Here is a 25,829-nt window from a genome sequence, read left to right as displayed (position 1 = left end):
CACAGATTTTTCAGGCGCTATATATAGAATCTAGCCCTAAGTGACTTGTAGCATGAATGAAGCAGGTACTTGAAAGCTTGAGCTCAAAAACAAGCCAAACAAGTTTCCTGACAAGACAACATCCTTAAAAAACATCCTGATTGTTTTAATCTTTCACAGGTGAATACAAATAGGACGACCTACCAAATATTCTGGGCCTGATCTCTGCCAATACTACGTAAGCTAAGAAGTTATTTAAAATTTCACCCTTTCAACCAGCAAAAACCAATGCAGTCTCTGGAGCAGACATTTAATAGTTAGATAATATTATCCCACTTGGTTTCAATTTATTTTTAAAAACAATAGAATGTTTTTGTACTGGCTCCATTCAAACCATCCCTCTCCTCTCTTCTCCAGCTCCACACGGAGCTAAAAACAGAGCTATTTTTCCTTTCCATCTCCAAGCTTTACTCACCATCTTCCTGCCTGCCAAATTCCTACTCAACCCTTTGTCTGACCTTCACCATCCTCTCCTCACAATTTCTCCTGCGCCCATCACCATTGATCAGGCTATCGGAAGGAGACCATACTTTTCTTTTTCTATTCAGGGCCCAACTGGTGCTTTGAACTCAAAACAGTGAAATCAGGAAGGGAACAGAGAAGGGTGAACATAATGATGACAGGGATGGAATGACTCTCATATAAGGAAAGGGTAAAGAGGTTATGGTTTTTCAGCTTGGAGAAGAGGCAGCTAACTCATTTACCCTGTCCTTTGTCCTCACCTCTTTATTCCCTTACCCTTAATTGTTCTGTCTGTTTACCTGTCTTATCTAGATTGTAAGCTCTTTGAGAAGGGACTGTCTTTTTGTGTATGGTGTACAGCACTCCGTATGCCTTGTAGCGCTATAGAAATGATAAGTAGATAGATAGATAATAGAGGTTTGTAATACTGAGTAGAACGGAAAATGTAAATTGCTTACTCTTTCAAAAAGTACAAAGATTAGAGGACATGTAATACATTTAAAATAAATAGGAGAAAATAGTAGTAGTAGTAGCAGCAGTAGTCATTCAGCTCATGGTGTCGCTGGGTTTAAAAAAAAGATCTAGATAAATTCCTGAAGGAAAATTCAATAAACTTATGACAGACTGGGGGAAAAACACTGTTATCCCTAAGAGGTTAGTTGAATGGAAACCATTTACTTTTTGGATTCCTACTGGACTGGCCATGGTTAGTTAACAAGACACTGGGCTTGATGGACCTTTGGTCTAACCCAGTAGGGTAATTTTTATATTCTCATATTCTTAAGACTGTCAGAAGTACCCTAGCAGGATATTAGAAGAGTTCTTCCCCCCTCACTCAACATGAGAGGCAGCAAAAAGGATGTGATACAGCGGCTAAGAAGAAACCTTCCTGAGAATGAAGAGAGCAATTAATTTCTGAATGTCTGGACTTTCTCTGAACTATGTTACACCATAATTAGTGATCCCTTATCCCAAGGACTCATGACTCCATGTTTAGCTGTTGAAATGTGCACTCTGTTATCGTGTTTCCTCTCTATTGTCCGCTGATGTGAAGTGTCTGGCACAAGACTGATAGACAATCTGCTGACTTGTTCCTTTCAACCCCTTTTTCTTTTATTGATTACATTATAGATTGGGAGAGAGGGAGGGTAGTGAGGGGAGGGTGTAAACATGCTTTTTTTCTTCTTAAAATATTTCACCCCCATTCAATATCAAATTAAGGGTTAGGAGTAAATTGTTCATTTGCTTGTTAAAATGCTGCCTCTGATAGAGCTATCTTCTTTTCTTCTCTCGTTTTGTACTGCTTGCACTAGAATCAATGTTCCATTTATTGTTTGTACTGTATTTTAAGAGCCTTTAATTGCAGTAGATACTGTACTGCTATGTGATTTAGAAGTGCCAGTCTGGTTCTAGGTGGCAGAGAAAGAACAGCCTGAACTGCAACCACACTCCACCTTCTGCTGGCATAACTGGCAGTGGGTGAGGGAGGGGGAGAGGCGGGGAAAGAATATCAGTGGGTTACCCTTATGGGATAGACTCTGCCCCCACCACTTACATCTTTTGTTTGTGCACCTGTGTCACTAGTTCCACCGTGTAATATCAGGTGTCACAAACTAAAAACATAAGCACACTTTCAATAAAGCATGCTAAAATCTCAAGGTCCTGCAGTTTGTTAAAAATATTTCCAATTTAAGTGTTAAGCTTCTGAATGCTTTAAGATAAGGGATGGGCTGATGTTAGCTTCAGAACTTAGTACAAGAACAGTACTGGGCAGACTTCTACGGTCTGTGCCCTGAGAATGGCAAGGGCAAATCAAACTCGGGTATACATGTATCACATACCATGTAAAATGCGTTTATTTTGCTGGGCAGACTGGATGGACCATACAGGTCTTTATCTGCCGTCATTTACTATGTTACTATGTATGTTAATATGGGTTCTTTATATATCGCTCTTTGACATTTGTCAACAGAACAGTTTAGAATAACAAAATCATTTATAATTTTCGAAAACCTGGCAAATATAGATTACACTACACAACCACTATACAGAGCAGGCCACAAGTAACCTGCAGATCCCAAAAAGCAGATCTACTGTATTTTCATAGCTCATTTCCAAAGATGAGCAATGGCTGTCCTAAATCTGTTCTTACTTGAAGGGTCTGATCTTCCATTCTGGATCTATGTAAAAAGACCTTCATGAATAACCTTACAGAAATTATAGCATAACAACTGCCATAGCCACTGGAAGGGGAGGGGGGAGCTGGGAACCTCATTTGGGCTCAGCCCCGCCCCCAAATATCAGCACCCGTTATGGCTGGTGGGGGATGTTCAACCCCGCCAGTGGAAGAGAGCCTCTGCCTGAGCCTCCAGTGTCATCTGAACGCGAGGACGTTGGTAGTACGTTTCCAGCCAACAATGCCAGCACTCCCTGGGTGTGCTAGTTTATATACTGTGGAATGACCTGCCATTGCACATCAGAAATCAAACATCCCTTACTAGATTCAAGCAGGCCCTCAAAACCCATTCTCTTCTATGTTTTCCTTCTCTGGTACTACTTAAAAGTTTCCCCAATCCTCTGAGGCTACTTACCCCACCCTCCCCCTCCTTCGCTTATTTATTTTATATAACGTAAATTATGCCTATGTTCAGGCCCTGGTGGCATATCATGCATGTGAAATAAATAAACTGAGCAGGCATGGGGCGTGCCAGTGTCCATGTCAGACACCACAGGGGGCTTGGGCAGAAGATCTTTTCCACTGGTGGTAATAATTTTAATGTTGAGGTGAGAGGGGACGATAGTACAGAGGAGATGGACTTCTAGTTATGCTATTAATACAGACAGAACACACTGTATCCTTCCCCACTATAAAAATGTGTTCTATTTTGTTACCAAAGATGATGAATTTTGCTAAGGTGTTCTTTAATTTTACAGAAAACACATTACCTCATATACCCAGGACGGAGTTAAGTTTTCAAGATGAAAACTCCGTTGGGGCTGCATTTTGATTTTGCTGCTGCATCCTGCCACCCAGGTGCTTTGCTGGAAAATCAATCCTCGCCAAGCTTCTCTGTCCCCTGCCACATCCTTTCATCTGTCTGGATGCATTCCAAGGTGTTCTATGCATTCGAGGAAACTTCCTTTCAGAGCAAGTGAACCTATTCCCTTCTCTTGTATAAATTATACAAACCTCCACGCATGTATTTACAAGTAATTGTTTCAATTCTGTCACATTGCTAGTTGGAAGCCATTTGTTTCTGAGCAAAGATTTAGAGGTTGCTATTCTTGTGCTTTTAACTGGAACGATACCCTTCCATATAGAGCTATTTATCTAAACCTACAACTTTATGAGTTCAACGAAAATACGAGCACGAGATTACACAACATAAATAAGACTCCATTTAAGTTTTTATGGGGAGGCACATTTACATGAAACAAACAAGATATTAGAATCTGAATGAATGTGAGGCCACCATGCTATTACACGCTTGACAATGTCCATAAGAAATGCTTATCTGTCATGTCTAATGATGCATTCTGAATCACAAGCACTGGGTGGGCTTCCCTGGAATTGTAGTGAGAGAAACAAAAGACATGCAATACGCTGGAAGCACTGTAGCTATAATAATTTTCTAAACTCCACTGTCTTCCCACTCCCCTGTTCCTCTTTTTATGTATATATTTTATTTGGATTTCAGTCACACCTTTTCAGTAGTAGATCAAAGTGAGTTACATTCAGGTACACTGGCCATTTCTCTTTCCCTCGGAGGCTCACGATCTAGTTTGTACCCGAGGCACTGGAGGGTAGGGTAAAGCGACTTGCCCAAGATCACAAGCAGCAGCAGTGGAATTTGAACTAGCCACCTCTGGATTCCCTTTACTTTTGTGACTATCAAAGCACAGAACTCCAAAAATCAATATTGTGATTCCAGTCTTCCATTTCTGGTTACTGCTGTCAGGTTATCAGAACTTCCTGAAAATAAAGCCACTCAGATCCGGATTTCAGCCAGGGCTTTATTTAAGGCAGTAGTTTCCACAGGAAATAAAGCAAGAGAGAGCTTGGCTTATGCTTGAAAAAAAAATTATAAAAGGCAAAAAAACCCCAAACCCATCTTATTTCAAGGCCCAGAACTCAGAAGCCTCCTCCTAGGGGCTCTCAGCTCAGCTGCTGAGCTCTCTAAACACCAGGAGACCTTTCAATGCACCAGGCCACTGAAAGGAATTGGGTTGTTAAAAGTCCAGGCTTCTGGCTTTTTCGTTCTGCAGCTCCAATCCATCCACTGACTCACAGCCAGAGCTCCAGTTTATTGCCACAGCTAAAACTTATCCAAAGCATTTTTAATGATCTTACTTTCGTTTCTTCATCAGCTTAACAGGAATTGCAATTATAGAATGTATGTATGTATATTTTCAGAAGCTCTGCACAATCTGCTTTGGTGAAACCTGCATCAAATGCATGTAATTGCAAGGGCAGAGAAAGGCTCAGTCTGGAACTAAACCACCACTCGTGCTGGTTGATCAGTAAGTGATGGCAACAGTAGTGACCCAACTTGTTTACTCACCAAACTCTGGCAGAAATTATCACCACACTAAACACATCCCAGCACAACTGAGTGTCAACCAAGTCTGGTTTTAATATTAACCCACTGTATCATGGCCGTATACTGCTGAATCAAACCACACCAATGTTAAAAACATAATTACTGACTGGTCATAACACTGGCACTCGCACTGGCTTTGATACTCACTCACAAACCCAATGACACTGAACAATTTATCATGGTGGAAGAAACTTGGATGCAGCTAGGTATAGCTTAACGTAAAGCCAAAATTACAACTCATTCCGCTACTTCCTAAACAAGCTTCACTTGTAATTAGTCACCCTTTCACGCAGCTAGTTGGTGATGACCTAGCTGCCCCTTCTTATCTTTCCATATATTAATTTTCAAACCCATGTCTGGTCTAGTGAGAAATGCGGTGTCGTTAAGGCCGCACCTCGGCTTATGGCGGTTTCACACACAAGCATATCGTACCCCAAAACTTTACAGGTTATGTTTCCTTTAATAAAGGCCACTTGCGACTTTTCAATATCTTCCATGCAGCTGTGGTCCAAGCAACTACCCCATGAAAGCCAAATAACACAAAACATCATAACAACCACAAGAACCCAACTATTAAACCCCTGTGCCATCCTGTTAACATCAAGGGAGGGCAGTGCGGGAGTAAAAATGGCTAAGTTTAAATTTCTTCAGATCTTTCTTCTTCCTCCTGCCGTCCCTAACTTTCCTCACAATAACCACCAACTCCATACAGATTCCTTCACACACATTCCCGCCCACCAGTTAACGCTCAATCATACTCTTTCTCCTTCCATCAGTCACCGCTCAAGTCTGTCCTTTGTTGCATCCCCTCGGCAACATGACACCTCATTTTTTAAAAACTCATTTACATGCAGATGATTAGCCCGGGTTGCAAATTAAGGCACACTATTAGCTCTGATCATAAGGGTACTTCTGCGGGAGGGATTGTGCCGTGGCATGTGCCCAAGGCACAATCCTACTGCAGAAGTTGTTCCAGGCTGTCAAAAAGAAAAAGCCTGGACCTGTCAAACATTCCAAGGACTGGTGAATTTCCACACACCCCCACCCTCGGCCTGGCCCAGCCTGACCAGATGACCTTCCCCCCCCCCCCCCCCCGACGGAAGATGACCTGACCCCACTACCTCCCCCCAACAGGGGAGACCTCCCCTGGTGGTCTAGCACCCTTCCTTACCCTGACCCGATCCCTCACGCCCAACAGAAGAAAGGGCTCTGAATCTGGTAGTCTAGCTGCCCCAACCCCCCCACCGTACCCTTCCAATGACGAGGAAGTAGCATTCCCTCCTCCTTTCAGTGCCACATCCAAAATGGTGTCACCGTGCCCTGTCCTGCCCAGTGCATCCTGTTCCCTACCATAGTGGTTAGGGTGGTGGACTTTGGTCCTGGGGAACAGAGGAACTGAGTTCGATTCCCGGCACAGGCAGCTCCTTGTGACTCTGGGCAAGTCACTTAACCCTCCATTGCCCGCCGCATAGAGCCTGCCATAAGTGGGAAAGCGCGGGGTACAAATGTAATAAAAAATATATATATATATGGGAGTTTCTCTCTTATATGGTAGGGAAGCTCTGCCTAGCACATCCCAGGATGCACTGGGTAGGGCAGGGCTGGAACGAGGAGGGAGTGCTACTCCCTTCTCGTCATTTGAAGGTATGGAGGGAGGAGGGTCGGGGTAAGGGGGGCATTAGACTACCATGGTGGTCTCTTCTGCTGAGGGAGCGGGGGTTAGTCAGATTGTCTTCCGTTGGGGGGGTCTCTTCTGTCAAGGGGTGGGGGGCTATTGAGAAAGATATGGGAAGCAACTGCTGGCCCTGGGATTTGTAGTATGGAGTGTTGCCACGATTTGGATTTCTGCCAGGTACTTGTGACCTGGCTTGGCCACTGTTTGGAAAACAAGATATGGGGCTAAATGGACCACTGGTCTGACACAGTATGGCTACTCTTATGTTCTTATGACCACCAGATCTTTTTAGTGTTTCGGAGGTGGGGGGGGGGGGGGCCCAGGAGGTCCAGGTGCTTGGGGGGGGGGGGGCAGGCTTAGGTTTGACAGGTCCGGAGTCAAACTTCTTGGTATCCCCCACACCTCCAAACCCTAATGCCCGCTCCAAGCGAGAGCAGAGCCCTTGTTTGGCACATTGCCCACTGATCCTGAGTGAGGAATGCGGGAGACCCTCATCTGCACACAATTAGCAGTCAGAGCTAACGAGCACATTGTTTCACAAGCTCTCTGGCTTTGATCCTGGGACGCAGGCAAACATGGGCACTAGTCTGGTGCTAATGGGCTCTAGCACCCGCATTTGCTTCTGATCATCTGGGCATTACTTCTTACCTTCTCCCATCGCCTTCCCCTCCCATTGAGAGTTCTGCAAAATAATTATAAAAATCTCCTCAACCTCACCTACTCTTTTCTTTTAAAGTTCCATCACAGTTCACTTATAATATCCTTACCTTCCCACCCCTTTTTCCCTCCCCCACCCAAAAAAAACATGACATTCCTCCAGCAGGGAGGCCAGTGTTATACGGCCTTCAGTTAATTCCTCAGGTTCCCTATATTTAGCCTGGAGCAGTCAGGCTGACATGGGCTGGATTAAGACCTGGATATTCAGAACCAAGCCATATCCGATTATTGGTGCTGCCAGATGAAGGCCAGAAATTATACGGGTATTGTTGCATTCAGTGCATGTGTCATGATAGCTATCTGAAAAGGTTAGAATTGCTTATTTAGGCGGTCCAACTGGCCTGGAAAGTTTTCGGACACCAGTGCTGAATATTACCTATGGCCACATAATGTCCGCCCCCAAACCACCCAGAAATACCTGGGTTATGCCACAGCAGTCTGTGCAGATACTCAGCAGCCCTGGACCCAGTCAGAATGAGTTAACTGAGCTGAATACTGATACATGTGTTGGACCTCTGATATGATTATAACAGCTGGGTCTGAGCACCTGAGTGATTTAAAGAACAGGGCCTAAATCTGATTAGCTTCTCCTGAAAAAAAACAAACTGCAACACTAACATAGAATTATTTTATACCATGCAAAACCCTTTATTAATCACTGGCAGACCGATGATCAAAGGTAAATGCGGGCATCCTGGAGGTCAATAGAAACCCCAGGACCCACCTCCCAAAGCAAGGCCCTGTTGGCTTAGTGGCCCCCCACCAAGCACACACACCTCCTCCGGGATGGCGACACGGGGGGGGGGGGAGAGGGGCTGGAAGTGTGGCAGACTCTCTGACTCCCCCCCCCCAACACAAGGGCATGGGGGGGGGGAGTCTGGTCAATCTCCAGCCCCCCTTAACCCCCCCATACAAAAAATGTATCTGGCGGCCCAAGTGGGCTGCTGACACAACTCCCCACCCTCCCTCTCTGGTGGTCTAGTGACAAACCTGCCTGCCCCTTCCCTCCTCTTTCCAGCGCTACTGTCAAAATAGCGGCACCCTGCACTGCCCAGTGCATCCTGGAAGGTGCTAGGCAGGGCTTCCCTACCATATAAGGGAGAAACTTTCCTAGGATGATGTTTCAGAACAGTGTGGGGAATTGATCATCGGTGCCTAGCTGCAAAATTTAAGAACATGGCATACTGGGTCAGACCAAAGGTCCATCTAGCCCAGTACCCTGTTTCCATCAGCAGCCAGTCCACAAGTAACTGGCAGAACCCCAAGGGATAAGATGCAACTTTTATTAATAATAGATTATGGACTTCTCTTCCAGGAATTTGTCCAAACCTTTCTTTTTTTAACCCAGCTGCTTTAACTGCTTTTACTACTTGATCTGGCAAATGAGTTCCAGAGCTTGATTATACGTTGACTGAAAATATATTTTCTCCCATTTGTTTTAAATGTGCTTCTATGGAACTTCATGGAGTATCCCCTAGTCTTCGTACTTTTGAAACAGTAAACAATCATCCCTTCCACTTAATTCAAGATTTTAGAGACCTCTATATCACCTCTCAGTCCTCAAAGCTGGAGAGCCCTAACCTCATTAGCCTTTTCTCATACCAGTTGTTTCATCCCCTTAATCATTTTGACCTATCAGTTCTCTTTCTGCTTGCTTGCTTATTTATTTTTGGCCCAGTGGGGGAAGCAGGGAAGAGGATCAGTACTTTCTTTGAGTTTTCAGCTCCAACTGGAACCAGGATTAGGAATCCGCATCACATACCTTCATTCACAACTATTCATCCAAACTGGTGCCAGTGCATTTACATTTTAGATGTGTATACCTTCTTTGCCAAGTCTGAGCTCAAGGCAAGTTACAAACAGATACAAGTAGGTATTTTCCTGATCAAGAGGGCTTTAACTAATGTTCTGCATCTGAGACACTGGAGGGATAAGTGAAGACCTGACCCGGGAACTGAACCCAAAATTTCAGCACTAGCCAGTTAATCTTAGGTTGCTAACCACAAATATACAGCTAAATTTTGGCTGGCTAGATTTAGAATATATGCTCAGTTGGGCTGTACCTGAAACTCAGCTAGTGAAAATGAATGAAAAAGATCCAACTGAGTATTTAGCAAAAATATAGACCTTTTGAAACAGTCTTAATCCTACTGTATTACTTTCAGTAAATCTCTCATTCCTCTTAAATGCAGGTATTGTTTTCTGCACACCCTTCAACAAATCTGCTTTTAATGATTGATAAAATGTACCTTACACCAGTGCTTCTCAACCCATTCCTTGAGGCACACCTAGCCCCATCATTTACATACCAGGCTTGTATGCACTGCCTCCTTATCTCAAGTATATTCATTGTAGATATCCTGAAAACCTGATGGGACTGGGTGTGCCTCAAGGACTGGATTGAGAAGCACTGTCTTAGACTATATGCAATATCAAAATTTATTGACCTGTGTTTCAAATAGAGTGATGAGGTAACCTTTTTTTACAGTTTTCTTTTTAAAATCCTTTAAAGCTACATATTCTTCAGTGTTTTCCAGTCCTTATAGCCTTGGGATTCCTATTGTCTTTCCATCATCCCAGAAAACCTTTTAGTACAAACTTTTGGGGGACGGATTCTAATTAGTTCAGCGCTATGGCTGTGACTCCACTATCACAGCCACAGAAAACACGCAACCCCCAGGGGCGCAAACTGATGATGTTTTTATGGACAGCCCGCCCAGGATGTGACCCAAAATGCGTGTTTTACAACTCCATTTGTGGTTGCGACACCCAGTTTTGAGAAGCTCTGCTTTATTAGTCCTCCTAAAATTCCACCCATGGGTGCAGTAGCTACCACTTTAACATTTAAGTTATGGATACTGAGTGAGGTTTTGCTGCTTGTGACCTTCACTCTGAATACTTGACTTTTCTATGTCAGAATGCTATGGAGACACCAGGACAACACACACACATGAGACAAGACACTCAGTCCAAACGGAATACACAATCTTACATACTTTTATGTAACAAAGAGGCATATTTTCAAAGCACTTAGCCTTCCAAAGTTCCATAGGTTTCTATGGAACTTTGGAAGGCTAAGTGCTTTGAAAATATGCCTCAGAGTCTCTCAACATACGGCATGGCAACGTGCCTCAGGAGGCTACTAACACTTTACCATGAATGTTTGAAACAAAAATGTAAAGGTAAAAATCGGTCATTTCCTCTGGAATTTATGGCGACAGCTGCAAAGTACAGGACTACACCATAATGCCATTTTGGAGCCTTTGAAGAAACCGTTTCCAAAGTGTAAGTGTAAGTAACTCTCCTTACTACTACTACTTATTTCTATAGCACTACAAGGCATACGCAGCACTGTACACCACACACAAAAAAAGACAGTCCCTGCTCAAAGAGCTTACAATCTAGATAAGACAGGCAGACAGACAGAACAATTAAGGTTAAGGGAATAAAGAGGTGAGGATAAAAGGACAGGGCATGTGAGGGTTAGGAGTCAAAAGCAGTGGTAAAGAGGTGGGCTTTAAGTTTGGACTTGAAAACGGCCAAAGAGGGGGCTAGACGTACAGGCTCCTTACCCCTCACGATACCAAATATGAAACTAAGTGATTTTCCTTTTCCAAAGAACATTAATCTATCTATGAAGGTGCATGTCACCATCACTGGAAAAAAAAGAAACAACACCAGTTGCTGGACTGTAAGCACTATTCCTTCTAAGATGAGCAGGAGTCCTCCACCTGCATTGCTGCCAGTGGGTGGTAGTGCTTCAATATTGCATTTTCAATTGCTAAGGACAGGCAGGTTCCCTGGAGTACTGCAGAGCTTGCCTGTCCCTCAGTATTGAAAAATGTGTCGTGAAACAGCACCCCCCACTGGCAGGACTGTAGATGGAGAACTCCCACAAAGCTTAGGGGGAACTGTGATTAAAATTCAGGAAAAGATTTTCCAATCAACTTGATCATACTTCTGGTATACTTTTAAAGCTGGAAGGGAATTTTTTGGAGCAAGTTTATAAGGTGCGCTTTTAACGAGAGCTCCTATTACAGAAGCTACTTTCATTTATTAAGGGAAAGGGAATGGTACTTGATATACCACCTTTCTATGTTTTTTTGCAAGTACATTCAAAGGGGTTTACATAGTATATACAGGTACTTATTTGTACCTGGGGCAATGCAGAGTTAAGTGACTTGCTTAGAGCCACAAGGAGCTGCACCTCTGCTAAAGGTTCTGAAGTTACCGTGCAGTAACTGTAAAACCTTTGCTCTAACTGCTGGAATGGATCGGGTGGATGTGAAGCGACTGTTCACGCTATCCAAAAATACTAGGACTAGAGGGCATGAGTTGAAGCTACAGTGTGGTAAATTTAAAACGAATCGGAGAAAATTTTTCTTCACCCAACGTGTAATTAGACTCTGGAATTCGTTGCCAGAGAACGTGGTACGGGCGGTTAGCTTGACGGAGTTTAAAAAGGGGTTAGATAGATTCCTAAAGGACAAGTCCATAGACCGCTATTAAATGGACTTGGAAAAATTCCGCATTTTTAGGTATAACTTGTCTGGAATGTTTTTACGTTTGGGGAGCGTGCCAGGTGCCCTTGACCTGGATTGGCCACTGTCGGTGACAGGATGCTGGGCTAGATGGACCTTTGGTCTTTCCCAGTATGGCACTACTTATGTACTTATGTACTTTTTCCAGCATCTTGCAAAGTTGCTACTGTGCAATGTGATTAGCCATACTTAAGGGGTCTTTACTGCTATATTGAATATTAACACACAGAAGGGTATGCAACTGTAAAAGTACAGTTCCTGTCCGCCTCACACCCCCTTCTGTTTCACGTATTTAATGTAGGAGCCATCAAAAAGAGCATGGCAATTCCCATATTAACCTTAGTAAATTGGCCCTAAAATAGCAAGTCTACACATTAAAGTCTTGAACCGATAGTTTTCTACTGAATACAACTGTCAGAAAAATAATAAAACAAGAAACCATGTTCAAAACTAATTATTAGAATATATGACCAATGAGCAAAGAAGCAGAAAAAAAAACTTGCACAAACTTCTCTCCATTGTCACTGAAAATTGCTGCACTGAGCCCAAGAAATTTCACGGCTCAAAGTTCTCTCAGTTTTGCTTCCAATATGCATGTGTTCAATCAGGATTTAAACTTTCTAAAAAATACCTATGGAGACCTCCAGGAGTGCATGTCCAGCAGTAACAGCAATTTTAGAAACAGATATCGTGAAAAAAAAAAAAAAAAAAAGAAAGGAGTGCCCCCCATCTTGCACCTCTGCACTGCTACAGTCAAGAAAATTGTGGGATCTTGGCTGCAGCAATAGCAGGCCCCAAGTTAAGCCTGCTATGTGGTAAAGAGGCTGGTGGTGCATGAAATAGCTCCTTATATGCCAACTTAATCCTACAAGCAATACCTTGAGACCACCATTAGGAGTTAGAGGCACCATTTCGATTCATTTTAAAAACTAATCAATCTTTGATATTTGATTGTTTACCACTGAACTGAGTAGAAATTAGATATTTATCTGTGGGTTTCCTACATACTTTTATTTCCTTAAAGTATTTTGCACTAGTCTCCTGCCCCTCCTCCACCTTTTCTCTACCCATAGCCAAAAGTCACCTGGTCTTGTAGGCAGGCTTTGTTGAACAGCAGAGGTATAGTGAGGTGGACAAGAGAAGGAAAACGAGGAGGAGGCATAGCAATAATTTATAAATCTCAATTTACAATCACAACAACAGCGGAATCTATTCTTACCCAACTCGAAATAGCCTCAGTCAGAATCAACCACCCCAACTTAACTGATCACTTAAACCTAATCTTATTTTACAGACCCCCTGGGCAATTGGGCAAGACTCACAAACGCACTTTCTGGGGTTCATATCGAATACTTGTATGTCCACCCAGAACCTTCTCATAGCAGGAGACATCAATCTTCACCTTGAAGATACGAATGCAAGCAATGTACGTGAATGCAAAGACTTCCTCCAATTATGGGAGCTCCACTGGCCAAACACACAGCCCACCCATAAGAAAGGTCACACACTAGACATCACAACCCACAAATTCTCATCAGAACCAAATTTCACACTAATAGACACAAAATGGACAGCCAGGCCATGGTCCGATCACTACAGTGCAAACCTTTCCCTCCACTGAAAAACAAAAAAGACACAACAAATACAAAAACAACAAACCTATACTACGAAAGGCAAAATTGACTCACTAATATTCTGGCAACACTTCTACACAGACGAATGGACAACACCTGTAGACTCACCTCAATTTCTGCAAGAATGGGATAACAGATGCAGAACAATACTAGATAACATAGCGCCACTTCAAACCAGAACCTCACATAGAAAAAAACTCAATACCATGGTTTAACGAAGAACTGAAAGAACTAAAAACACAGGTAAGACGACTAGAAAGAGCATGGAACAAGAAAAAAACCGAAAACACACTCAAAGACTGGAAACAATTACAAAGAAAATACAAATACACGATCAGACAAACTAAAAGGACATATTACAAAACCAAAATAGGACAAAATTACAAGGATACACATAAACTCTTCTCACTCGTAAACAGTCTACTAAACACTACTACGGTCACCTCTAACAACCACAGAGACCCCATCAGCAACTGATCTTGCAAATTACTTCAAGGAAAAAATTACAAAGCTTCGACTCATGATACCCAGCAATAAAGCAAATTACACAATATCCTTGAATGCCTGGACCCAAAACCTGGAGAATACCCAGATCGATCATGGACCAACTTTGACACACTTTCATCAAAGGAAATCTCACGCTGGCTTGGAAAATATGCCAAATCACAATGTAAATTAGACATCTGCCCTAGCAGTCTAATAAGATCATCACCCAAACAATTCAAAATAGACATCACGAATCACGTAAATCATAGACTTCAAAATGGACTTTTCCCCACGGACAAAGGAAATATCCTACTTACACCGCTACCGAAAGACGCTAAAAAAAACACAATGGACCTAACCAACTATCGACCAGTAGCATCTATCCCCCTCATAACCAAACTCATGGAAGGCATAGTAACAAAACAACTTACTGAATACTTAAATAACCACTCAATTCTTCACGAGTCTCAATCAGGATTTCGGTCACAGTACTAAAACTGTGCTAGTGTCTGCAATGAACTCATTTAAACGAGAAATTGCAAGGGGCAACAACATACTCCTCCTATAATTCGACATGTCCAGTGCCTTTGACATGGTTGACCATGAAATACTATTACATATACTAGAATACTTCGGAATAGGAGGCACAGTTCTCAAATGGTTCAAAGGATTCCTGACCACAAGATCATACCAAGTAACAACGAAAGCGGACAGATCACCCCGCTGGACACCTGAATGTGGAGTACCCCAAGGATCCCCCTTCTCACCAACCTTATTCAACCTGATGATGATACCTTTGGCAAAACTTCTAGCAACTGAAAACCTCAACCCTTACATATATGCAGATGACGTCACGATCTCCATTCCGTTTAGACACGATCTAAATGAAATACCAACGAGATTAACCAAAGCCTCCAAATAATGCACTCCTGGGCAGATGCATTCCAACTGAAACTAAATGCAGAGAAAACACAATGTCTTGTTCTCACCTCACAACATAACACAAAAAGCTTCCCTACCATAACTACACCATACTGTTCTTTTCCTATTTCGCAAAACTTGAAAATTCTAGGAGTAACCATAGATTGAAACCTCACTCTCGATGCTCACGTGAAAAACACGACGAAAAATATGTTCTATTCCATGTGGAAACTCAAAAAAAAAGAGTTAAACCTTTCTTCCCGTGATACATATTCCGCACCCTGGTACAGTCAATGGTGATAAGTCATCTCGATTACTGTAATGCACTGTACGCAGGCTGTAAAGAGCAGAACATCAAGAAGCTTCAGACTGCCCAAAATACTGCGGCCAGACTCATATTTGGAAAAACCAAATATGAAAGTGCAAAACCCTTAAGAGAGAAACTTCACTGGCTCCCACTTAAGGAACGTATTGCATTCAAGATCTGCACAATGGTACACAAAATCATTCACGCAGACGCCCCAATCTACATGTTAAACCTTGTGGACCTACCTCCCAGAATCGCCTCAAAATCATCCCGCAAATTTCTTGACCTGCACTTCCCCAACTGCAAAGGACTAAAATACAAGACGATGCATGATACCACCTTCTCCTACTTGAGCACGAAGTTATGGAACGCACTACCTAGAAACCTGAAGACAATCAACGAAACAACTATCTTTCGCAAATCCCTCTAGACGTATTTCTTCAACAAAGCTTACCATGAAAACCCAGAACTGTACTAATCCACCTCTGAAAACCCATCGTCTAAGAAAACCCATCGTTTAATATTCCTACCAAATTCCTTCCTTCTTCTCTACTTCTTCCCCTAATTAATCTCTGCACAACAATAATTGTACCTGACATCCAGGATTAACTGTGTATAACAAAACTATGTAAGCCACTTTGAGCCTGCAAATAGGTGGGATAAGGTGGGATACAAATGCAATAAATAATAATAATAATAATACTACAGCATTGGAGACTGGTTTCACAGCTAGCACAGTCCACAGATCTATGGTTCTTTAAGCCCTTCTACCCTGCCCCTCAGCCCACCCACCCCAAATGTGACACTTCCTATATAGTCTACTCAATTCACTGCATATCCCCTTCAAATAATTCTATCTAGATTGCAGCCAAGTTTGAGAGAGAATTTCTGACTGCAGTTACTTTGAGCTGTCTGCTTTTTATCAGGTGCTGTTCCTGATTTTAGATTAACAGGGCTTTTCCTATTTAATATAAATATATAAACTCTGTATATAAAACCAAGTTTACTGTTCTTTCTTTATATACATCTCTTAGAAGAATATTACTTTCCTTTCTCTTTTCCTTTAAAAAAACAAACTTGATCTGCTTACGCTAGACTTCTCTTTTTTAACCCTCACTTCTAAAGAAGGAAACAAGTTTATACTCTTTTTATATACGCTACAAAGAACTAGCCCTACTGAAACTCTTAGCAGTACTAGTATTGCTTGGAAAGATAATCCAAGAAATCACTAAGTCACATATTTGTTAACTATTAATACTGATTAGATTTTATTTCTGGGTCTCATAAAATTAATCCCATGAATTAAGCCTACAAAGCAAACATACTACACTACACATCAGATATATACAATTCTAAAGCCTGAAACGATAGGCTAAATCACTGTATGTCCCGATAATAGGCAAGGAAGTACACAGAACTATACCCACAACGGGAATCTGAACAAGTACTTAGATATCACATTAATATAACTACCTGCTTTTTGTAACTTACAGAACAGGTGAATGATATAATAGGATCAGGACTTGTTCTTTCTGGTACAAAAAGCACCTACAGTTGAAGTATGGCTAAGAAACATCATGCCCCCAAAGCTGCTGCTCTCCTTACAACTTCTGCTTCTGTCCAGACTGAATGCTGGATCCAAGGCGAGAGACTGGTTTCAGGAAAGAAGTACAAGAATTAAGAGAGGAGGTGGCAAGACTAAGAAGCATCTCTGACAACCAGAAATCCATCACAGAAATACATCTCAAAGTGTTGGAGATCTTGAACAAAAGGATAGGAGATGTTGTACAGAAAGAAGACAGCTGGACACAGATAATCAGATCTTGCAAAATCAACTCCACCCCCAACTCCATCTTATGTTGAACTGAAGAAATGAAGGTAGAAGAGCTGAAAATATCTCAAGAACAGGAGGAAACAAGGCTCAAACATTGCAAAGCTGCTGGATCAGTGACCAATAAGAAGCAAAAGGTAGTCCTAATTGGTAATTCTCTTTTGAGGGGTACAGAAGCACCCATCTGCTGCCCCGAAATAATATCCAGAGAGGTGTGCTGTCTGTCTGGTAACAACATTTGGGATGCAGCAGAAAGTTTGCAGAGATTCATCAAACCTACTGACCACTATCCTGTGCTACTAATCCATGCTGGCACAAATGATACTGCTAGGCATTTTGCTGAACATATCAAACATGACTTCATGGCAGTGTTCTCATCGATCCTTCCTGTTGAGGGTAAAAGCCAAATGACGGAAGCTCGCATCCTACAACTGAATGTGTGGCTGCATGGATCATACCAGCGCGAGTGCTTCAGTTTCCTTGACCATGGGATGCTTTTCCAAGACCTACTGAGCAGAGATGGCATCCGTCTAGCAAAGAAGGGACAAAATGTGTTCTGTAACAGACTGGCTAATATATTAAAGAGGGCTTTACACTAGATTCACTGGGGATGGGTGAGAAAAATGTAGGGTCATACACTTAGGTTGCAAAAATCCAAGGGAACGGTATAGTATAGGGGGTAAAGTACTTCTGTGAACGAAAGAAGAGTGGGAGTTGGGGGTGATTGTGTCTGGTGATCTCAAGGTGGCCAAACAGGTAGAAAGGGTCAAAACCAGAAGGATGCTAGGGTACATAGGGAGAGGAACAGCCAGCAGAAAAAAAAAAAGAGGTGATAGTGCCCTTCAATAAGTCTGGTGAGGCCCGATTTAGAATACTGTTCGCAATTCTGGAGACTGCACCTACGAAAAGATATAAACAGGATGAAGTCAATCCAGAGGGTGGCTACAAAATTGGTCAGTGGTCTCTGTCATAAAGCGTATGGGGACAGACTTAAGAATCTCAATATGTGTACTTTGGAAGAAAGGAGGGAGAGAGGGGATATGATAGAGATGTTTAAATACCTCTGTGGCATTAATGTTACTACTTAACATTTCTAGAGCGCTACTAGGGTTACGCAGCGCTGTACAGATTAACATAAATTGACATAAAGGACAGTCCCTGCTCCAAGGAGCTTACAATCTAAAGGGCGAAATGTCAAGTAGGGGCAGTCCAGGTTTCCTGAATAGAGGCATGATGGTTAGGTGCCGAAGGCGACATTGAAGAGGTGGGTTTTGAGCAAGGCTTTGAAGATGGGCAGGGAGGGGGCCTGGCGTATGGGCTCAGGGAGATTATTCCAGGCATGGGGTGAGGCGAGGCAGAAAGGGCGGAGCTTGGAGTTGGCGGTGGTGGAGAAGGGTACTGACAGGAGGGATTTGTCTTGAGAACGGAGGTTATGGGTAGGAATGTAAGGGGAGATGTAAGGGAATGTTCAAGAGGTAAGCCTCTTTCAAATGAAGGAAAACTTTGGAATGTGAGGGCATAGGATGAAGTTAAGAGGTGTTAGGCCCAGGAGTAATCTAAGGAAATACTTTTTCATGGAAAGGGTGGTGGACGCGTGGAATTGCCTCCCAGTGGAGCTAATCGAGACAAGGGCTGTGTTTGAATATGAGAAAAGCATGGGACAAGCACATGGGATTTCTTAGGGAAAGGAGGAGATAGTGGTTCCTGTGGATGAGCAGACTGGATGGGCCATTTGGCTCTTATCTGCCGTCATGTTTCTAAGGCTCCTGCTGGGACAAGAGCAGCTGGAGATCACTCTTGACCCTTGCTTGATAGCAGGGAAGGTCCCTAGAAAGAGCTGTGGAGTTTCAGGAGGGGAGGGGAGGCAAAAGAGGAGCAGTGGAGTGCTACTGGCTTTTGCACCTTCCCTTTGCTTGAGCCCTCAGGCCTTAAGTGAGAGCTTGCACTTGCAAGTAAGTGCCTTGGGTCATGGATGTCAACATCGATTTTTTTTTTTTTTTTAAACCTAGACAGTGGATCCTAATTCCTTAGTTTCCGCCTTAGACTTAAGAGGCATGTAATAAAGTCTAAAGATTGGTGGAATAGAAGATACTGGAAGCTGCGGGGGTTCCACAAGATACTTTTTAAACACTTCCTTAGCAGATACTGAGAATATTCAGTAAATTAACCAATTTCAGGTTCTTATTGCATATGACATTTTCCATATTTTCCCAATTTATGGCATACAGCAAATTATTCTTAATTAAAGTTGTCTATAGATAAACAAGACCCTGGTTTAACAATGTTTTTTGAAACATTTGTGGTACAGGCAATTCCTGCAACTTCAATTGTACCACTGACTTTTGAAGCTAATAAAGATTGATACTGAAATTACTTTCTTCAGTATTTAAACTCAGCTCAAATCTTTCCTGATTTAGAACATGCTACTCAAAAAAAAAAAAGGCAGCAAATTTTGGTCATGCACCCTCGAAATTATATATATATATATATATATATATATATATATATAAACAGATGACATTTTTTCTCTCTGACAAAATTTTAAATCATTAATGGTACGGTCTACACTGTGCCAATGTTCTATTAATGGAGCAAAAACAATGTTCTGGCTGATACAACTGTGTTCTATAATTCGTGTTTTAATGTTTAGTTTTGCCAATGGTTTGTGTTTTAAACACATAATTTAAATTTTGTATTTTAGATTTAGTGTTTTTGATGCATGAATCTCATAGTTAAACTTTGTTGTTTTATTCGTTATAGTTATTGTTTGGTGATTTGTTTTTTTTATCTTTATTGTAATGTACTTTCTTTTTTTATATATAGTGTTTTTGTTGTGACCCCTCTAACAGGAGGCTGCAACTGTCAAACCATGGCCCGTATTGGGTCTTCCTCCTTGGTGCTCCAATAAAGTATCTTGAGTTTTGCCTCTCTGATGCATTCATCACTGGGTCATCTCTACTCTCTTTTGGTTCCTGAGACACACCCAGATCATGTCTTTGCCATTCCCCCTTTAAATCTCTTTATCCCAAGGGGTATACATGTCCAAAGAGCAGCTTTCTAAAATCGCTATTTGGACATATATTGCCGGGCGGACTTTTACGGTCCGTTTCCCGCAAACGACAAGATGGATTCGGATAGGCTGAAGTGGGCTTTGACGACAACTCCAGTAGTTGGAACATAAGAACAAAGCCGGGCGGACTTCTATGGTCTATGTCCCAGAAACACCAAAGAAAGATCAGGGAAATTATAGACCGGTGAGTCTGACGTTGGTGCCGGGGAAAATGGTAGAGGCTATTATTAAAAACAAAATTACAGAGCACATCTAAGGACATGGATTACTGAGACCAAGTCAGCACGGCTTTAGTGTGGGGAAATCTTGCCTGACCAATTTACTTCAATTCTTTGAAGGAGTAAACAAACATGTGGACAAAGGGGAACCGGTTGCTATTGAGGCATATTTTCAAAGCACTTAGCCTTCCAAAGTTCCATAGGTTTCTATGGAACTTTGGAAGGCTAAGTGCTTTGAAAATATGCCTCATTGTGTATCTTGATTTTCAAAAGGCGTTTGATAAGGTACCTCATGAAAGGCTACAGAGGAAATTGGAGAGTCATGGGATAGGAGGAAATGTCCTATTGTGGATTAAAAACTGGTTGAAGGATAGGAAACAGAGAGTGGGGTTAAATGGGCAGTATTCACAATGGAGAAGGGTAGTTAGTGGGGTTCCTCAGGGGTCAGTGCTAGGACCGCTGCTTTTTAATATATTTATAAACTAGTAAAAGAGGCCCATTTCTGAGCAAATGAAACGGGCGCTAGCAAGGTTTTCGTCGGCAACACCCCCCCCCCCTGCCAACCCCTTCGTTGTTGTGGCATTGCTGCGCCCTCAACGTCATGACGTTTGACGCGAGGGCGGGGCCCGTAGCGATTTCCCACCCCCTGCTTCCCTGCCTCCCTCCCTGCCAACCCCTTCGTTGTTCTGCCCTTGCTCCGCCCTCGAGGGCAGGGCCCGTAGCGATTTCCCACCCACCCCCGCCTCCCTGCCTCCCTCCCTGCCAACTCCTTCGTTGTTCTGCCATTGCTCCGCCCTTGAGGGCGGGGCCCGGAGCGATTTTGGTGGCTTCACCACCACGAACCTTCTTGAGGGAAGTCAGGGCTTGGCTTCAGTGACGTCACTGTCTTCAGAACGTTGAGGGTGAGTTTTATATATATATAGATGATTTAGAGATGGGAGTAACCAGTGAGGTAATTAAATTTACTGATGACACAAAGTTATTTAAAGTCGTTAACTCGCGAGAGGATTGTGAAAAATTACAAAAGGACCTTATGAGACTGGGAGACTGGGTGGCTAAATGGCAGATGACGTTTAATGTGAACAAGTGCAAGGTGATGCATGTGGGGAAAAAAGAACCCGAATTATAGCTACATCATGCAAGGTTCCACGTTAGGAGTTACGGACCAAGAAAGGGATCTGGGTGTCGTCGCTGATAATACACTGAAACCTTCTGCTCAGTGTGCTGCTGCGGCTAGAAAAGCGAATAGAATGTTGGGTATTATTAGGAAAGGTATGGAGAACAGATGTGAGGATGCTATAATGCCATTGTATCATTCCATGGTGCGACCGCACCTTGACTATTGTGTTCAATTCTGGTCGCCGCATCTCAAGAAAGATATAGCAGAACTGGAAAAGGTGCAGCGAAGGGCAACAAAAATGATAGCGGGGATGGGACGACTTCCCTATGAAGAAAGACTGAGGCTAGGGCTTTTCAGCTTGGAGAAGAGACGGCTGACGGGAGACATGATACAGGTATATAAAATAATGAGTGGAGTGGAACAGATGGATGTGAAGCGTCTGTTTACGTTTTCCAAAAATACTAGGACTAGGGGGCATGCGATGAAACTACAGTGTATTATATTTAAAACAAATAGGAGAAAAATTTTCTTCACCCAACGCATAATTAAACTCTGGAATTCGTTGCCGGAGAACGTAGTGAAGGCGGTTAGCTTGGCAAGACAAGTCCATAGACTGCTACTAAATGGACTTGGGAAAAATCCACAATTTCGGGAATAACTTGTATAAAATGTTTGTACGTTTGGGAGCTTGCCAGGTGCCCTTGACCTGGATTGGCCACTGTTGGACTCGATGGACCTTTGGTCTTTTCCCAGTATGGCATTACTTATGTACTTAAGATCAAGTATATAATATCACGTTCATTGTAGATTCAACCTTGAATTGATAATGAATGCGACTGTTGGGCACACTGGATGGACCACTGAGATCTTTGTCTGCCGTCGCTTACTATGTTACTAATGACATATCTAAATGCTTCTAAAATTAAACTCTGCCATGTTTTAGTTAGAATGAGCAAATTAAAAAACAAAACAAAATACCAAATCCACTCCTATACTACAATCCCCAAATATATGACATACTAGCAGAAACAAAACTGTAATTATCAAAGTTTTTACCAGACTTCTGTACACAGGAAAATGTAATAGAACTATGATATCTAGTGCATCTAGAAAAATAATAATATTACCAGGAAAACAGAAATCTAACCCAATCTATAAAGACAGGTGCAATATGGCAAAAGAGAAAATTAGCTCCATTCTAGTCTTTTGGCTACCACACACTCACCTGTTAACAACTGATGCCTTTATGTTTCACACTGTGTTAAAAGTTCTTTTATTTCTGGGGTTAAATGCTCAGCAGCTCTAGCAGCCTCCGCAATAGCTTTCCGATACAATCCTTTCTTCTTGCGATTAAACCTCAGTTTGAAGAAGTCACAGAAAGGGGAGAGTTTTGTAACTGATAAAAAAGACGTTGTCGGGGAACCAAACCATGCAATTTTTGCTTCTTGCCAGGTGGTTTCTCCATTTTCCTTGTGGCTGATGCTAATACTGAGAACTTGGGCAGGCCACCAAGGAGAACCATGGATTTTACCCCATACAATATCTCCCACGGAAACAGTTCTTCCTTCATCAGTGATGCACTTTGAAACATTTTTAGTGTGTAGTCTAACAGTTAATGGTGGCACAGTTTTACGCTCATCTTTGGAGGATGAAGAGACAGAAATTTCCTCACCAGGTAAAAAGTCACAGATTTCTAATGATGTTAGTTCTGAGCTGGATGATTTCGACTCATCCAAGCTGTCATTGCTACATACCGATATGCTGGAAGAATCCACTTTTCTCGTATGATAATTCATTACCAAAGTCAAATCATTGTGTCCATCTTTACTGTGGGGAAACACCTTGAAGTCATCTTCATCTTCCGAGCTTCCTGAACATATCTCAGGGAAACTTCTTCCTGTAGGTTCACCAGTATAAAATGAAGCAGAATCTGATTTTCTAGTGTTCTGCAATGAATTTATTCCATCAATAAGTTCTGCTTTATAAATAGACACACTTTCTCCATCATTCATCCTATGAGGTTTCAATCTAATTTTAGGAGGAGGAACATCCACACGTGCATGCACAGGCCTCGTTAACTTCAGTTTTGGAATGGACACAAATTGACTGTTTGACGACTTTTCCGTGAAACCACTGGTTTCTTGACATTTGTCGTACTCTCTGTTTTTTTCTTGGTCCCCATCCCCATTTAGCAATATACGCTTGGGACAAAAGGGTTCTACAGACCCATGAACACGGGATGGAATTTTCACCACCTCTCCTTTACCTTGTGGCGTGCTGTAAGATATTTTTATTACTGGGCTCCTGTGCACAAGTTCTCCAGAATACTTTTCTTCTTTCCTCTCTCTCTTATTTTTAAGCTCCTCATTATCTGATTCATTATGCCTTTTTTTAATCTTGTTCAAAATATTTAATTTTCCTACTGTTCTTCTGGCATGCCCGTCTTTGCTGTCCTCATTGGGGCCCAAAGTATTTTTGCATTTTTCACAAAGAACCTGCCTTGGTCTTAGTCTTATGGTGCTCATTATAAGCCTCCCACAGTCTCTATTTCGGGATAATCGTCTCTTTGTCCTTTTTATAGTCCTTGGTGGGGGCTGAGGTACCCACTGGTTGTAAGAGTGTCTTAACCATAATGGGGGAGGAAAAGGAGCACCTTCAAAATATGGAGGGCAAGGAGGTATACTTCCAGGGGACAGCAGAAGAGAAGGAACTGGACCATTATTATTTTCCTTGGACGCCACTGCAGATTTTTCAGACTGTGATTCCACCTCAGATGTCGGCGCTACTTGCACTTCATTATCAAGGCTTCCATTAGTGCCACTGTTAATGGGTGGTTCATCTTGCTTTGGCAACAAAGATGGAGGAATGCAAAACAACCCAGACCTGCATCAGCCAAGAAAGGTATATGACACATCAGAACCTTTTAACAAAAGATAATGAACAAATAAAGCTTTAAAGCAATATTTTGATTACAAATATATTATGCAGTTTGTTTAAACAAAATGTTTACCCAAATGCTAATATTGGAAAACCACAATATTTTAAGGGCCCTCTTTACTAAGCTGCCTTAAAGTTTGGCACCTAATATGCCTTAATTTTGGCTCCAAAGGCATGTTAAGTGGGATACCTCTGGGTTAATTGTTAGTAGGGTTCCCAGCACTTTGGTGAAGGCAGCTGTGCAGAGAAATGGTTGCTGCAATACAACAGACAGGGCAATAGAGTCAGTTGGAAGCAATTTTGGGTGGAGTCAGAGTCGGTAAAAATGTACCAACTGAATCCAGTTTCAAAATAAAAACTTACATTATAATGTTGAGGAGTAGCCTAGTGGTTAGTGCAGTGGACTTTGATCCTGGGGAACTGGGTTCAATTCCCACTGCAGCTCTTTGTGACTCTGGGCAAGTCACTTAACCCTCCATTGCCCCAGGTACAAATAAGTACCTGTATATAATATGTAAGCCACATTGAGCCTGCCATGAGTGGGAAAGCGTGGGGTACAAATGTAACAAAAAAAAAATAATAGAGTAAAATTTATCATTTTTTAGTTATATATATTTTTGTTCAGGTTTTGTTCAAATTTCAAATAAATATATTATGTGGTCTATTAATCCTAATTTTGGCAAATAAATAGCTCCTATATTGCTGTAATTAAATCAAATTTCTCACATTTACTATGCATAGTAAGAGTCAGAGTTGGCGAGTAGAAAAATAGAGGCATTGGAGTAGACTGGAGGTCTAGTGAATGTACCACATATCTGCCACATTTGCAGTTAACGCACACTAACAACCTCTGGGTCCCTTTTACTAAGCCACGGTAAAAACTGGCTTGCGACAGTGTAGGCACATGTTTTGGGCGCACGCCGGGTCAGTTTTTACTGCATATGCAAAAAAGGGCTTTTTTGTTTTAATGGGACGGGAAAAGGTTATGTAGTAAAACTGAAACCAGCGCGCACCTAAAACCGGCCTGAGCCCTTAATGCCACCCATTGATCTAGCGGTAAGGGCTCATGTGCGGTGACCAGTCGGTGCATGTCAACTGCCGATTAGCACCTGAAAGTCCATGTGTGGGAGGAAATAAATAAATAAATCATCCAGGCATTATGGGTGCATGGCAAATCTGAAATTACCGCCAGGGGTCAAGGTAGCCTGCTGGTAGTCACATTTTGGTGCATACAGCCTAACGCGCCTTTGTAAAAGGGCCCCCTAAGTGT

The 25,829-nt window shown here is 42.3% G+C and overlaps 1 protein-coding gene across 3 annotated transcripts in view; it reads right to left on the bottom strand.

Annotated features, from left to right (window-relative positions):
• The window catches only part of PWWP2B (PWWP domain containing 2B), a 102,539-nt gene that overhangs the window by 36,451 nt on the left and 40,259 nt on the right, over positions 1-25,829 (bottom strand). For all 3 annotated transcript variants that reach the window (XM_030202991.1, XM_030202989.1, XM_030202990.1), the window contains exon 3: positions 22,848-24,505. In XM_030202991.1, coding sequence (XP_030058851.1) covers positions 22,867-24,505 — 1,639 coding nt within the window. In that variant the 3' untranslated portion in view covers positions 22,848-22,866. The remainder of the gene's footprint in view (positions 1-22,847; positions 24,506-25,829) is intronic.

The sequence above is a fragment of the Microcaecilia unicolor genome, chromosome 5, assembly GCF_901765095.1.
Source record: "Microcaecilia unicolor chromosome 5, aMicUni1.1, whole genome shotgun sequence".
Classification (NCBI taxonomy): Eukaryota; Metazoa; Chordata; class Amphibia; order Gymnophiona; family Siphonopidae; genus Microcaecilia; species Microcaecilia unicolor.
The sequence above is the reverse complement of the archived record's forward strand: the minus strand, read 5'-3'. Positions and strand labels throughout refer to the sequence as shown.